Genomic DNA, 16,905 nt, shown 5'->3' on the forward strand with positions numbered 1-16,905 from the left:
GCTGATTAGTGTGATACCATTGTTGAACTGTTTCATAGTAGTCTCATTTTTTGAGATACTAAATTTTGTTTTTTTTTAAAATCAAAAGTAAGCCAAAATCATCACAATTAAAATAAATAAAACACTGTAAAATATTTAACTTTGTGTTATAAATTTATAATTAATTAGTTTCACTTTTAGAACTAAACTGCTGAAATAAATGAACTTTTCTACAATATATTCTGTACAAGTCAAAGACAAATTTCTAGCATTGCATACATTAGCAGACAAAGCATTTTCTATTCTTTTTTGCAGTTTCCTAAAAATAATGATACAACAAAAGGCTTGAAACTCAAAGAGACTGGCCCTTCAGAGATAGGACTAAATATATTATTATTTCATACATTTATTGAGAATTTTTTTCTTCCATATTGACTCGAAAATGTTTACAGAAACTGTACCGAGCAGACGCATAGCAATGGAATTAAAGGCCATGTCCATTGAATGCAAAACAGAATTCCATAAAAATGATGCAAATATCAATGCAATACACTTACATGATTTTTTTCATACAAATTACAGATTACAAAAACATAAATGAGAACTTTTCATATGCCCTGAAGCAGCGCTGAAAATACAGAATGAGTACAATGACATTTCAGCACGCCTGTACAGCGCTAGGCCCCAACAATGCTAATGCTTGCTGACATAAAGAAACACAACACGTGCACGCTTTCTCTCTCTCTCCCTCACTCACACTCACCGAATCAGTCATTGGAACATCAAGGGATGAAACAACGAGAAGCAGAAATAATATCTGGCGTGCTTTAGAAGGGTTTGGTATTTTTTTTTTTAGACTAGTTTCTGATTTCAACAGAGTTCAAGAGTAGAATCTGGGCTTTTTATAGTGTTTCTGATCTTTCAGTCACATAGAGACAGCTATAAACACAGTCCACAGTGAGGTCAGGTGATAGTGGTACAGTGATTGCGTCGGCCACTGTAACAGATCCCTCCGTAGATAAGATTATAGTGATTGTAGTGTTGAAAGACCCCAGAGTTTGGGCCTTTCCTTGTGTAATTGTGCAAGCAGAGGAGTCCCACAAAAAAACACTTTTCCAGTCAGCTGGGATTGATTGTTAGTGTTTGTGCGCCCCTAAAAATAGTCCAGAGAAGAAGAAAAGAGTGGAGGATTGTCATCCATGTTCTCCTCTTGAGCCAGGGCGAAATAGTGAAGGTGGATTGTTTACAAAACGATTGTGACAATTCATAAGTGCAACAGAGATTAACATATCAAAATAATGACGGGATAAAAAAAATGAACAAAATAATGGAAGCAATAAAAACATGGAAAGCATCTAAAAGCTACATCCTATTGCACAATTAAAAAGTATGATACAAAAATGGATACATAGTCAAAAAAGACAAAAAAAAAGGTATTGCATACAAATCAAGGAAATAAAAAAGTAGTTTGTTCTGTCTTTTAAGACCGTCGATTCTTTTACAGAGCAGATTCTCTTGGACGTCGCTTGATACAGCAAAGTACAAGAACGCTCAAAGTGTTGATTGTTATTCATCGCCTTTTTTAAGTTTAGAGACCACTCATTGTCATGGTCACAACAGACAGGACTTCTAAACACTGATTTTATGTCAAAGTGCAACAAAGGGAAAAAAAAAGAAATCCATTCAAAAGATTGCTATGCTCATGAGGATGAAACGTGAAACAAACTGACAAAGGGAGATCAATAAAACGTGGAAACAGAAGCGGATGAGAATGCTGCATAGCTGGATTCCATTTAAAGCAATGCCATCATCAGAAAGACACACAGGAGCGAGACAGACCTAATTACTGTACACGATCAGACTCGACTGTTTGTTCACAAGACACTCCATAGCTTCCTCTTGCTGATTCGGAGCAGAGAGCTCGACAGACAGAAACAAAACGCTCTCTGATTGTTTTTTTTTCTTTTCTTTTTCAGTCTTGTCGAAGGGTCTGAGTTCAAACGTGCGTGTCGCTTGGCTCGCTGGCCAAGCTGCCCCCTCGTAGGAAGATAGCTGAACTGGACTTGGGCCGGTTCTGACTGTGACCCTGGCCACGAGATGAGCCGTTGTTGTTGACCTCCGGCCCCCTGCTGTCTGTGGAGATGACCCATGTGGTAGGTCGCCATTTCTTCAGGGAGTAAGGCGTTTTGACGCGCTTTTTGATTTTTTCTCCAGTCCCAAAGGCTCCATCAGGCTGACCCAAACCTTCACCTGGAAAACAAGACAGAAGAGTGATCAGTATCCTGGAGGGAAGTTATACTGCCAGATTTGATTACAGACATGGGCACTAGAGACAACCAGTCAAGATGTGCTGAGGAGATGTAGGTTGCTGAAGATGTAGGCACTTCATCTGTTTCTTCTTTGTATTAATATTCACCAAACACATTTTTACAGCCACAAACTTGTCCAAGAAAAAGCACAAATTAGCTAATCAAGGAGAAGTGGATAAGGAGAACCCCAGGCCTGAAATTAATCAAATGCTGTTGACTCCGCCCCAGGCTATCAAGGCTGTTTGCACCAAAGCTAGAAACAGATTCTAACAAAGTTGGTATAGAAGAGATGTTGGGCAACACTAGCACTGCATGGCATGCTTCCCCTGAATGATGACCTTTCAGCGATTAAAGACAATTTTGACCATTTCAGCTAAAGAATCAGTGAGGCTGATCTACTAGTCTAGACTGGTTTCATATTCACCCCCTTTAAAGGTGACAGTAGTATAAAGACACATGTATCTGGAAGTTCTCCTCTCTGGTTAATCAGTATTCCTGGCTACCATTACACCATGAAGACAAAAGAAAACTCAAAGCAACTTAGAGAAGAGGTTATTGAAAAGTCTAAGTCAGGGGACGGATGCAAAAACATTCCAAGGCACTGAACATCCCCGGGAGTTCAGTTAAATCCATCATCAAGGAACTGAAGGACTACTGCATGTGTAAATCTGCCTAGATCAGGCTGACCTCACAAACTGAGTGACCGTGCAAAAAGGAGACTAGTTAGAGAGGCCACCAAGACACCTATGACTACTCTGAAATAGGTGTATGCTTCAACAGCTGTTGCCCGGGTTTGTCACCAGTCAAAGCTTTATGAAGGGGAGTGGCAAAGAGAATGCCACTGTTGAAGAAAACTCTCCCACTAGAGTTCGCCAGAAGGTATGTGGGAGACTCCGTGGTCAAGTGAAGAAAGTTCTTTGGTCTGATGAGACCAAAATGATGCTTTATGGCCATGAGAAGACGCCAAACACTGCATATCACCACAAACACACCACCCCCACTGTGCAGCACAGTGGTGGCAGCATCATGCTGTGGGGATGCTTCCCAGCAGGCTTGTAAAGATAGGGGGTTAAATGAAATATAGGAAAATCCTCGAGGACGATCTTATTCAGTCTGCAAGAGAACTACGGCTTGGGAGAAGACCCAGCGGCAACTTTCGGTCCTGAAAAATGAAGCCGATGCGGAAGTGCAAAAAAATTTCAATATGAGTGTCCACTTGAGGCTGGCTGGAGGAACACAGGGAGTCCCATCTGTACACCTGCTAAACAGCTGGTTTTTAACATTAGAAATAAACTGGTTTGCAGCCTGGTTCAAAAAAACAAACGTGTCTCATGTGCTCTCACTGTATGGGGGGTGAATTTTTTTGTACCACAATCGTTTAGATTATATTGAGGAAAAATCTCACTGCAGACTGATTGGTGCGTCGCATTTGATTGACAGATAGCTCGACAGGCAGAAGCTACATTTCTGTCAACCAGAATGCTAGCTAGCTAGCTAGCTGACAGGAAGTCGTGCTTTGTGGGCGGGCTGTTAAGTTGATCCAAAGTTTGGTTGAGACCACGTTTTCAATATGGAAGCAGTAAGCTGCTGGAAGCTGCAGTTTGGCTTCAAGAGCTGTGACGTCACACAGGGTTTGTCCAGTTCTCTCTACAATCTATGGAGAAGACACGTTCCAACAAGACAAAGGCCTGAAGCATACAGGGAAAGCTACGCAGAAATGGTACAAAGACAACAAGGGGAATGTTCTTGAGTGGCCAAGTCAAAGCCCAGACCTTGAAGGGGGTGAATATTTATGCAGTCACATATTTTACACTACATATTTTTATTTTAATTATACTTCTTTGTTGAAATCTGTTTTCACTTTGACATTAAAGAGCTCTTTATTGTCAAATAAAAGGGTAAAGGTCAAATGGGTAGAATACTTTTTTAAAAGTATTGTGAATAAATGCATTGAAATAATTGATCACACCGCCTAAAGCACATTTTATAAAAGGATAGATATCTGGACCTCGTGGATATCACCGCCTCCCTCCATAAAAGACTAAGAGGTTTAAAGGTTTCCCCCATGATTCTGTTACTATGGAGAGGTAAAGATGTTTGTTTAGAGCTTGGCAAACACAGAAAGAGCAGAATATTATCAGCTGCAACAATCATAACCACTGGATTGGATCATCCTCTGCCACAATCTCTCTTTGACTGCATAGAGTCTGATCTCCTCTCCCTTATTTGTCTGCTTAGGATGCTGTCTCTTGAGATCGTCAAAAAATTTGCAGCTTTGTACAGATTGTGCAAATATGTATTTTTTGCATCCTGATGGTTTAATCTGATGTTACTCTGTAGGAACAGTAGAAGAGGAAGTGAGTGAACACAGATCTGTAATGTAATTCTATGATTTCTCAGCTTTGGCAGATAATCGATGCATTCTATTTTTTCCCAATCTAAGATCATCCTATCGCACAAACGTTCTCTAATGCCTGAAATGGATAGTGGGCCCAAGGAATACCAGTTCAGTCCACAAAGTTTTTACCCATATGCTAAAGACATCTCATATTTCTAGGGTTAACTCCAGCCCGCTTTCCTGCTGAGTCTGTAAACTTAACGCAGGATTTAAAAATTCCCTTTTCACAACTTCAGGAAAGTGTTAAAAAAAGAAAAAAAACCTCTGAAATGTTCACGCGAGTCAGAGCTGATCTTTTTCAGTTTGAGGTGTCCTGTCAACAGCTTCAAAGATGTTTATTTATGATGGTAGCCTTTTGGGAAATTATTTTGTGGCCTCAGGGGAAGCTGCTGTTGCAATACCACGAGTAAAAAAGGAGAAAATGTAGGAAGCAAGGCTCTATGCAGGGCAGGCCTTAATAATACATCAACACTCCGCTTCAAACTCATCTTTATGTATAAAGTTGTACTACACAAGAGTACATAGTTTATTTTAGGTGATCTTAAAGGAATGATTAAACAACTGAAGCCTACTAAGACTACTCTTATGTGAGGCGTTTGTGTCTAAATCACCTAGTGAGGTCAGATCCTGTGTAGTGAACGACAGGTCCAGGGAGTTGGGTCTCTCAGGTCTTCGGGCTCTCGGCTGCCTGAGCAGAGCCTCCCCTCTCATGGTGACCGGAGGGTCCCCCTGAGAGTCAGTGTTCCCAGATCCAGTCCCCGAGCTTTCTCCTGAGGGCCCCGTTGTTTCTCGGCTACCTCCCTCCCCGCTCCCCTCCTCCTCTCCTCCGTCGCTCTCTCCTCCGCTTTCCCCGTCCCCCTGGCCGTGGCCAGTGTTGCTGTTGTTGTTGTTTGTGTTGGGCCGGGCTGAGCGGAGCGCGGTGACGCTCGAGGACGTGTCTCTCGGATCAGGCTGCTCTCGCTCACGGCTCAGCAGCGGCTCGTGTTCATCTGGGCTGGCTGTGATTACACCGAGGCTGAGACGGCTGTCGTCTGACCTCAGGGCTCCTGATCCATTCTGAGTTATGCTGGATCCTCCAAAACCCGTTGCACCAGCTGTAATGGATGAGATCCCAGCCCCGGCATGTCCATTAACAGTGCCATTGATGCTACCGTTGACATGCGTGTCCCGTAGAATGGGTGTGTTATTTGTGCCATTTCCTCGATGAGCCTCTACAGCCGTGTTTGTGCCAGCTACCACACCAATGTTCATCTTTTGTCCTTCTACCTGCCGAAGGTTGGACTTCCCCGAGCGACCAAACTTGAATCTGAGAGAAGACGACGACGACTCCTTCTTGGTGGGCTTGGTGCGCAGGGGGAGACTGGACGGCCTCTTGGGCAGGTTCTGCTGCTTGGGCAAGGGGAAAATGGTTGTGGGCATGGTGGTGGCAGGGTCAGAAGCGCCTGTGGCCTCAGTTGCCATCTTGATGAGGGGATAAAGGAGGCTGGAGCTGCCGGGACTTAGCGGATCTGGAGAGCAGAACTGCTTCTGTGAGTGCTCCATCAGGTTCTCGTCCGAGCTCTCCTTCAGGTTCTTGTCAACCTCTTTCGGATCAAGCTTGGTGGTTTCCAGATCTTCCTGGGTCAGGTGGAGGCAGACTGGGACAGTGGCAACCCCTACAGGACCTTCAGACTCAGAGATAATAGTGGTGGTCGTAGTGGAGGCTGATGGGCTGCCTCGCAGACCCATGCTGGTGCTGCTGCCCTCTGGGCTGGGCAGGCGGGCGTTGGCTTGCTGCTGGCGCTCCTGATTGATGGAGTTTCTGTTTCTCTCTCCGGTCCCACCTCCAGCACGCCCGCTTACAGAGCCGGTGGTGTCAGCCTGCATGTTCTTCGCCACCCCTTCGTGCTCTTCAATGTAGGTGGAGGGGTGGTCTGTGTAGGGGCCAGACTTTGGCGTCATACGATTTCTAGGACAGAGGGGGAAAAGGAACTTAGAGTTTGAGAAATGAATAAAGGCTAAACTGCCATTTAACTTGAACTTTTAACACAGGAGGACAATGTAACAGCATTTAAGCTTCCCATTCTAAATGTGACATTACTGAAGTGTCCATGCCCACCTCTCGTTGTGCAGTGTCGTGGACATGGGGTTCAGTGTCGGGCTCACAGACTTGGAGCGGTCCCATATGAGAAGTAGCTCTGCCAGTCGCTCCTCGGCACACTGCGCTGTGAGACGGGCCTCTGCATCCTGGTCCCAACAGTCCTCCATTGTCTCTTTCAGAGAGCGGACCGCCTGTGTGGGACAGGTTTATTATTAACAATACAGGCAACAGAAAGAATGTTAGCAATGACTATAATGGAAACATTCCTTGGATTTTATCCCAAATCTCTTACAGGGAAATCATTTATAGACACATAGAAAAGTTGTAAAGCCTAATTGAGTGTTTCAGTAGAGTTTTCAGACAGACCAACAGTATAACAAGAGTCTGACTAATATGTGATCTTTGGAATAGTCAGGCTCCCACCAACAGGGCAGATAGAGACAACCCAGAGCTAATACAGATATTTAAAACAGGGATAGAGTTTGTCCAACAGGTGATAATCTGCTTACTAAAACTATCTTGGTAGCATTTTAACAAATTTGGAAGACACATTTTTGTTGATGGGCCTATGTCTGGCAACTGGATTGACATTATTATATTTTAACCTATACATAGGAGCATATTTTATTTAAAAAGCAGATGAAAACATACATGTTCTGCTCTCCAAGGGTGTCACCAATCCCCTAAATTTCCTAACCACCAGGTTGCGGTTCTGGCCCAAAGGAAGAGCAAGGCACAAATGCCCCCAAATTAATTTGCATTTGAACTTTATCACATTGAAAGATAATATTAGATCGAATTAACCTGACAGGCCAGATAGACCGTTTCATATATCCATTGTATGGATATATTTCACATTCATCTGGGAAAGCTCCCAGAGAATGAGTGTGGGAAGGGCAGGACTTTTTGAACAATTCTTGGAAGGTGATTGTAGGAACATTCTGTCTGTCACACTCATGATGGGCTAATCAGAGTGACAAGACAATATAAAGCTGTACGCATGCGCTGTTCTTGAGCTGGCAGGCTACAGCAGCCATAGATTTGTTAATGGCAGAGCTTCCAGATCAGGGGTGTCAAACTCAATCACAGCAGGGGCTGGATTCTGAACTTGGGTCTAACCTGAGGGTCTAACAGGGTCGATATTTAACCATAAAATGCCAACCTTATTTTCACCAGAAATGAATTATGGGGGTAAAAACCTGGCACTGATGATAAATGATTTTGCGATTAAAAGGTGAACATGATAAGTTAAAAGCTCAATATCTGAGATAAAAAGTCAAACTTAAAAATTTAAAGGTAAAAACATGACATTTAAAGTCAAAATAATGTGTTAACAGGCAAAATAGGAGATGGAATATTGAAACCATGAATTTTAAAAGTCAAAAACTGAGATAAAATTTTAAATCATAATTTTTAACAGTAAAAATATGAAGTAAACATTGAAATCATGAGTTTCAAATGTCAAAATACAAAATAAAATTACCAATCTTGCATTTTAAAGGTAAAAAAATGAGATAAAATGTAAGGTTAGGAGTTGAAAAAGGTCAAAACGTAAGATATAAGTCAAAATCATGACTTTAAAAGGTCAAAAAACTGAGATAAAATTAAAAATCCTGCATTTTTTAGGTAAAAAAAAATGATATAAAAGTTAAAGTTAGGAGTTGAAAAGGGTCAAAATGTGAGATAAAAGTCAAAATCATGACTCTACAAGGTCTAAATAGGATTTAAAATTTAAAATGATTAATCTAAAAGGTAAAAATATAGAGAAAAAAAAAGTCAAAGTTATGAGATGTAAAGGTTAAAATATGAAATAAAAAGTCAAACCATGACTTTGTCATAACTGAGATGCAAAATTGAAATCATAGAGAAAACACAAATTTCTTCCCCATGTTCCTGAATTTTTTTATCAAATTATTTTTACTGTTTACTTTTTCTACCTTTTATGACTCAACAAGGATATTATAAATCATCAAGGTTACGTTCACATTATTATACTAGAGGAAATCTGCAGACCTCATACTGGTGGGCCAGTTATAATAAAAATATCATATGATCTGATGGGCTGAGTATAACATCACCACGAGCCGGATTTGGCACCCGGGCCTTGAGTTTGACACCCACGGTGTAGAACAATATCTGATTATCATATTTCTTAATCACCCAATCACAACTTCAATATGTTTGAAAACATGTACGCCATCACCCACGTGTTTTACTTCTATCAGCCTTATAATAACCACAGATTGATAAACTGGTCAGGCTCTTATTTATAAACAGAGTGGAAAATCAATCCTAAATTGTGCCAGGGTACTCATGTCTGCCACTAAACAGACTGGTGATATGAATTATTTATCAGTGTGCAAAAAGACTGGAAATACCAGAGACTAAGTTTATAACCTGAGGCAAAAAAACAAAAACATATCTGCTTTTGAGCATGAAACACATTCTGTTGCTTCATTATCCTGCCAGAAGACCTGCTGCAGATGCTCTGTGACTGAACATTTCCCCCTGCAGGATATGTGCTGACAACATTGACGATCCTTGTGTGCTTTTTAATCGAGTTGATAGTAATCTGAGGTCATTTAAATGAACTGAAGTTCTTGTGACATGTTTCACAATCTGCTGACGTTGCTAATCTCATTATGACGTTGTTATAATTAGATTTTCTGGCTCTGTTATGACACAAACAAACGTACCAAACTGTTCTCTTTCCAGGCCTCAGGGAATTTGGGCCGTTGCTTCTCCCTGGATACGAGGACCTGCATGTCCTCAAACGTCGGGTGGTTCCCAGCCTCCGCCTGAAAGGCCATCTGGAACTCTGGCACAGACTCTCCTAGAGGTAGGAGGGGAAGAGAAAAGACTTTGAGATCTTTCATGTGGCAGAGATATCCATTAGGCTGATGAATGTGCTTAATAATAAAAGCCTAGCTCTTCATCCAAACTCCCCTCTATGATAAATGCACATTTCTGCCGTAATAAAGTGAATAGGCTCGTTTCTTGTTTTGTATGATAATGCTGGTGGTGCAGATTAAAATTATGCAGCAAACATTTATATTCTTGGATCACAGAACTCTTCCATCTGCGTAACTCACCAGGGAAAAGGTCGGTGCATCTCATGAAGGTTTCCCAGTAGATCAGACCCAGTGCGTACATATCCACCTGCTTAAGCGCCGACTCGCAGTCCCTCAGGTTCACGGCTCCCTCCAGCACCTCAGGAGCCATGTAGCGGATCGTTCCCACCTGGAAATCCAGGCAGGTAAAAATGAGGTGAGACGGGGAGAAAATGCAGACCAAAAATAAGACACAATGAGGAACACACAAAAAAATGACTCTCCAGCTTTATGGGCTAAGACATGACGTTTTCAGAAATAACAAATACTGCATATGGTTGGTTAACCAAGGATTCATTTTTGGCTGTTTTAACAACAGATGCAAACTGAAAATGGAAAACTCAGTGAAAAATTGCAGGAGGAATCCAGCCAGACTAAAAGAAAAAGCAAATAAATCAATGTTATGAATCTTTAATAGTCACATTCCTTCACAACTTTATACAACAAGTGCAAAAAAATCTAAAGAGTCTATTTCAAAAGTTCAAATCAGAAGTGCAGCATATCTTCAAAGGCTTAAAAAAAAAAATCAGAAAAAGACGCCTTTAACTTGTTTGGCTTCACTTTATATCATACAGACAAAAAGCAGCGTTTTCTAAGAAGACAAGAATTTTCCTTGACTTTATGATACCTCAAACTTTTGCAATGTATGAAAGATTTTTATCGTAAAGCAATGTGCCAGATGCTCACTGATGCACTTGCGCCTCACAAAGTCGAAATTCAACTATTCATGACAGAGCTGTGGTGCATGTTCTCAGTTCTGCTAGATGCAACAAAAATCTACCAGGGGATTATTCTGTAGTGAGGAAAAATAGCTGCAACATCTCCCTGCAGCAATAACTGCTTGATTATTATTACACTGAACTAATTCAGACGCTGCAATAAATCCTGCAGATGGAATGAGAAAACACAAGGCATTTCAGTGACATTTCAATCTTTGTATGTCTCTGCCTTGGTTATTATTTGGTTTTTATACTCTATTTCATTCAATAAACCAAACAAAACGATTTGAATCCAAAATAAAATCTCCAACTTCATATTATGACACATAGTAAAATCCTCTTCATGTCGAAAAATCACAGCAGAACATCACGTTTCATTGTAATTTCTCAACATAATACGTTTGTTGTAGCTTTCAAACATCACTTTAAACTTATATCTTTGGTATCTCTGTCATGATTATTCCATAAACTACATCCTTTAAAAATATCAAATTTAAGACTGTTTAACATCTTTTTAAGACCTGAACAGTCAAAAAAGAAAGTCATGTGAGACTTCTTGGTACTCCAGACTACAGCTGAATTTTCTAAATAAGTCTGGCTGTAAAATTAAGGCATGAACGATATTGTATTTTTGCCATTATTATTTATGCCAATATTTACTGATTCATTTTAGCTGATACTGATATTGAGAAGCTATTCAAATATACTTAGATGAATTTTCAGTCTTTTGAAAAAACTTTAAGGTTTGGGATGAGCAAAGAAACAAACTTTAGTCCTTAGAAAACACACTCTAACCCTCAGGCATCACTACGGACATTTTTGTCCATTTGGGCAAACGTTTCCTCTTTCTCTGCTCACCATTTTGGCTGTTAGTCCATGTGGTCTAATTTTTTTGCAACAAAGTTTCTTTCTAGGCAAATTTTTTAATTCAAATTTCAATTGCTCTAATAGGTCAGGGGAACACTGTGAAACAAATTTACTACCCTTTAAAGCCGTTAAGGACAAAAATGTTCACTTCCAAAAAACTGCTATAAAAAAACTTAACAACCATACATAACCATAACATTACAGAATGCATGATAATATCATGCAATGGCTATGAGATCAAAAAATTGTGATTTGAATGGGAGTCAATGGGACGTTTTTGTCCACAAGTGACTCGAAAGGATAGTAAAATTTAAATCAGATGCTACACAAAACTAATAATGCATCAAGGTCAATATTTGGGCTAATGTTTGACATACCCAGGACTGATTTAAAAAAACACCACCCCCTAACATTAGGTATCTGGAAAATAATTACTGCTGAGTGTGTTTTTTTTTTAGAAAAAATATGACCATCCTGTAATCAAACTGGCATTTAAAGGGCTAAAATCCTGAGAATTATTCAATAATCAATTGTTTTGATTAGAACTGAAGGTAATCAAAAGATCTGACGGAAAAAAGGAGAAAAAAATATTTATCCATACTATTTTGATTGCTGTTTGTGGAAGTGGACGTTATTGTCCTTAATGACTCGAGAGGGTAGTGAATTTTAAATCAGATGCTATACAAAAACTAAAAATGCATCAAAGTCAATATTTTGGATAATCATTGGATTTAGGAATAATGGCCCAGCCATCCAATATTTGGTTTAAGAAAGATATTACATGTTTTCACTTTTTTTTCATAAAAAACAACATTGACTTTAAGTAATCAAACTGACATTTAAAGGGTTAAAATCCTCAAAATGATTGCATGTTTGGTAGTTTTGAGCACAGCTGAAGTTGTTTAAGAAATTTATCCAAAAAAAGCAGAAAAAATATTAATCTGTTAAGTTTTTATAGCAGTGTTTTTGGAAGTGGACATTTTTATCCTTGATGGCATTTAAAGGGTAGTAAATTAAAGTGATGCCTGAGGGTTAAAGTTTAAAGAAAAAGTAAAAGACCTCAACTGACAAAGGTCTGTTGGTCTAGTCTAAAAACTCCATTTATTTATCAGTATTTATGGGCAAAATTAACAGTCAGTATATACTGATATTCACAGCCAAAATACAGCCAGATATAAATATCGGCAGAGATGTTTGATATCTGCTGATGTGGATATAAAATAAATATATATATATATATATATATATATACTTATACTAATCAAAATTAAGCTAAAACAAAGTAAAATAAAAACCACAGTAAAAAATGATAAAAATAAAAAAAAAAATCTGAGTAATCAAAATAAAACTAATGAAAAATCCCAAACTATTCCACCCTTGGTCCCAGCAGAGAAAATAATCCCTTCCTCTTCTTGAACACTGACCTCACTTATAGCAGCATTTTCCTCCTCTCCGTGACGCGCCGGCCTGTTTCCTGTCAACTTCATGGACAGACCAAAATCGATGATGACACAAGTGCCGTCAGCCTTGACCAGAACGTTCCGGCTGTTCAGATCTCGGTGGGAAACTGCAGGCTTGTACAAATCTGTAAGGGGGACGAAGAATGGATCAGGAGAAAAGATCTAGGCTGATTTACCTTTCAGTAGAAACTCCAGGCCTGTACAGCACTCTGAAAATGCTCTGCCTCCTAGATACAATGTACTCAGGCACTTTTTGTGGCATTTGCTAATGAGTGATAACATCCAGAAAATCCCTTCATATAGTGCACCATTCCCCCTCATTACTCTTTGTTCACCAGAGCAAGCTGCACTGTCAACAGACAGCTAAACCCTCTAATCTAATCTACAACAATGGGATTACGACCATATCAGAGGAGCATTTTTCTGCAGTATGATTCGGTCCAGCAGAGGGGGCAGTGAGGCACAGGGACCCAGGAAGTTGTGTCAGCCACCAGAGAGATCTGCTGCTTGTTGTTGATGTGCAGGGGTGGGGGAGGATGGGGACTGTATCAAAGCCTGAGAGACTGTGCTGTTAGCAACTGAACGCAGCCCTCTCTTTCTTTTCTGTCACTTCCATGCTCTGCCTTCTCTTCAGGGCTTACAGAAGAGAGAAAGACACCCCCGCTTGTGTTTATCACGTGTCATGCAAACAGAAAACTTCTATTCTTCCGCTGCATGTGAACTTCTAAGTCTGTTTGATGTGTATCTGTGCTGATAAAGAGAAATGAGTGCAGCCACTGAGGCTGAGGCTGTCACATCGGCCTCCCAAGACTGATTTTATTGAGCCACAGGGATAGTCACATGTCATCTGAATCCCTAGCTTTCCTCCCCCTTCCTTCCTTCTCCCCATGACTTTGTCCCTCTCCTTTTTTTTTTTCACTCTCTGAGGCTAGCTAGAGGCCAGTCTATAAATACTCGTGGCTGGGCGTGCATGCACTGTGCGTACGTGTGTCAGAATGCAGGGATGCAAAGCACTCCAAGCCAAACAGACCCACGTGGAGCTGCAGTGTGCGGGTCATTTGAAGTCCCAATACTCATGCTCTGTGTGAATTTTAAAACTAACTAACTCGGTTACACTCATTTAAAGCTTCCCATTTCCCACCACAGTTCCTGGATTGTGTATTTGACTCGGAAACAGATGGAAGCAGCAGCCTTGGAAGTTGAGCCTCGGTAAACTGTGAGCAGTTATGTAATTAGCTGTTACCGTGTGCATGCGTGTTTGTGTGCCCTCAAGCTCACCTCCTTTAAAGAGCTCGGTGTGCAGGTATGCCAGCCCGCGGGTGACGGAGTGAGCGAGCCGACAGCTGCTGACCCAGTCGTTGGTCTGGACGCTCAGGTAGCGATTTAAAGAGCCCTGAGGAGGAGGGGAGGAGAAGAAGACAGGGAAGGACAGAGGGAGGGTGGAGAGAAGGAGGCATGGAAACAGATGGGGAGAAGACGGCAAAAATACAGATTAGACAATAAATAAAGAGTCAAACATGGATAGAATCTGTTTAACTTTAAAGGTCTGACATATGAGAAGAGTCAGGGAAAAATGCAGACTTGGATTTGTCACCTTAAAAACAGGCGAACATGTGCAAATTGATGCATGTTCAACCATCTGTATAGATACATCTCATTATGATTATGTTATACATATTCCAATGATGAAAGAATTAAGGAAAAATGCTAGGAGATCAAGATAAACTCTGGATATTTTAGCATATGCTACAATATAAGTAGCATAACCATATTGTCGGTAAACTGTAGCTTGCATGCCAGATTCATGGTTTAAGCATTCTTTGAGCTGCTGGTAACCAAAGTCTTATAAAAGACTAAAAATGTAAAAGGAAAAATGTGAAAGGAATGCAAAGCCACAAAATACAGCAGTGAGAATTTACTTTGCAGTCCTTCAAAGATGAGGGTATAAAAAGTTGATAAGTCTTAAAACGTTGTTGTTTATGAGCATCAGTGGCAGCTTGGCTGGCAGCCCTGAGCGCCGTTTCCAAAGTCAACTGACGACCATCACAGCTACACTGGTTTTTAAACCTCAGTTGTTGTTTTTTGGGAGGGTGTTTCTCAGGGATAAAAGATAATGGAATTTTTTCTGATATACAGTACACCGCATGTTGCATGTTGTTTTTACTTGTTCCAGTGTTTGCATCTTCCTGCCCAGGGATCACAGATGTAAATTAGCTTTATAGCTAACTTTGGCCTTAACAGTTGTGTTTTGCATGGCCCCAAAGGTGATTTTTACAGATTAATCTTATCAAATATTAATATATACATGTATTACAGACCTGATATTAAGTCCTTAAAAACACTTTAAATTAAAAGGAATGGGGATGAAAAAAGAAAATTATTTCAGTTGATGTGGTTCTGTTGGTCCCTCCTAAAACTTAAACACATATCCATCTGGTGTGCCAGGTTATAGTCTGTATATATCAGTAGAAATGTTCTTATCGGGCTATTTTTACTAATTACCTTTTGAAGTGAATATCTGCAGATGCCAGTATCATTCTGATAAAACTGTGCATCCCTGATGTTTTTACTTTTAAGTAGTTGGAAATGTATGCAGATGATTTAGCTATGACTAAAGCCCTTGATAAAAAAAGAAATGGTACCACCCTAGATAATCCCTTTCTAAACAGAACGAGTCATGCTCCCTCAGCTCTGCTTCCAGGCCCCTAGACCACAGAATTTGAAAGGTGACACTGTTTTTTTTTTTTTAGACTTATACTAGTTCTAGTTCTAATTATTTCTTCTTTAAAACCCCAACTGAGATGTAACCTTGCAAAGCAGACCGGTTTGCCAGACTCCATCTCTGTCATCAGGCAAATCAATCTTGAAAAGCTCCAATCTTCAACGTTTGTGCTGAACTGGACACAGTTCAGACCAGTCAGAGTCATCCAAGGAGAACGAGGTGGTAGCTATGGGCGGGGTTTGGTTGGACTAGAAGCCATTAGCAATGACTGCCTCCAGTGTGGTGATTACTTCGGATGTAGCGATGTAGCAGAACTTAACCATGTTTCTGTAATAAATAAAGAATAAAAACGACACTAAAAGCTTCTGCTCTTCTGCTGGCCTGCTTTGGCATGAGTTTGTGAGAGTTACAGAGGAAGGGTTATATATACTGTGAGTGCGTCTATACAATGGCTGCCCGTGGAGTGACAGGAAAGATGTTTCCACCCTTCTCCCTGTCTGCTTCAGCATGCATTTGTGGTTGTTATGGATGGGGTCTGCTGGTGTATCCAGTGGCTGCTGCCACGGTAGCTGTTAGCTTGGATGTACAGTGCTTAACAAATTTCTTAGACCGCCCTAACCCTAACCAAAGGTTTATGCCACAGCTGCCCTAAATTAACAGCATTGGTAATTACCAAAATCATTTTTTATGTTTCTGCAATGGTTAATACACCAATATGTAGAAGCTCTTTAACCCAAATGATATTTTTAATGCTAAAATAGAATTATTATTGTTATCCATGAATTTTCAAATTTACTGATTTACAAAAAAACTGAAAAAATAATAAAGCACAATAATATTTATTGATTAATATGTCAAATTATAGTTATTTTCTTGCATTCCTGAACAGAAAAATGAGTTTTAGTGGTTGAATGTTATGCTTGATTCATTTCTGACTTCTTAGAGAAGCCCAGTGAGCCGGCTCAAATTTGGGTGAATTTAGTTTGAAATCCCTCATTCCTGTTCAAAATGGTAAAATGTGGAGAGCTCACTGAAAATGAAAGAGTCCGCGTTAAAGCCCTTCATGATGCTGGATGGTCTTTGAGACAAATATGACAGGTGGTCTAATAAATTTGTTAAGCACTGTATCTGTAGAAAACTGGCAGTTTAATCCAAACTGGACTTTTCTTTTAAAAAGAGGAGCACAGAGCCACACTGAAAGCTTATCTTGGCAGGGAAGATTTTTTTTTTTTTTTTTTTATGTCTCCCGACTGGCCTTGGC

General features: G+C 40.2%; 1 protein-coding gene across 1 annotated transcript in view; it reads right to left on the bottom strand.

Annotated features, from left to right (window-relative positions):
• Positions 1 to 369: 369 nt before the first annotated feature.
• bmpr2b (bone morphogenetic protein receptor, type II b (serine/threonine kinase)) overlaps positions 370 to 16,905 on the bottom strand; it is a 58,627-nt gene continuing 42,091 nt past the window's right edge. The window contains exons 7-13 of the mRNA XM_041781787.1: positions 14,201 to 14,315; positions 12,887 to 13,047; positions 9,859 to 10,006; positions 9,463 to 9,599; positions 6,785 to 6,957; positions 5,298 to 6,634; positions 370 to 2,229 (exon numbers count right to left, since the gene is read on the bottom strand). Coding sequence (XP_041637721.1) covers positions 1,976 to 2,229; positions 5,298 to 6,634; positions 6,785 to 6,957; positions 9,463 to 9,599; positions 9,859 to 10,006; positions 12,887 to 13,047; positions 14,201 to 14,315 — 2,325 coding nt within the window. The 3' untranslated portion in view covers positions 370 to 1,975. The remainder of the gene's footprint in view (positions 2,230 to 5,297; positions 6,635 to 6,784; positions 6,958 to 9,462; positions 9,600 to 9,858; positions 10,007 to 12,886; positions 13,048 to 14,200; positions 14,316 to 16,905) is intronic.

Source organism: Cheilinus undulatus, linkage group 24, assembly GCF_018320785.1.
Source record: "Cheilinus undulatus linkage group 24, ASM1832078v1, whole genome shotgun sequence".
In the NCBI taxonomy this organism is placed as follows: domain Eukaryota; kingdom Metazoa; phylum Chordata; class Actinopteri; order Labriformes; family Labridae; genus Cheilinus; species Cheilinus undulatus.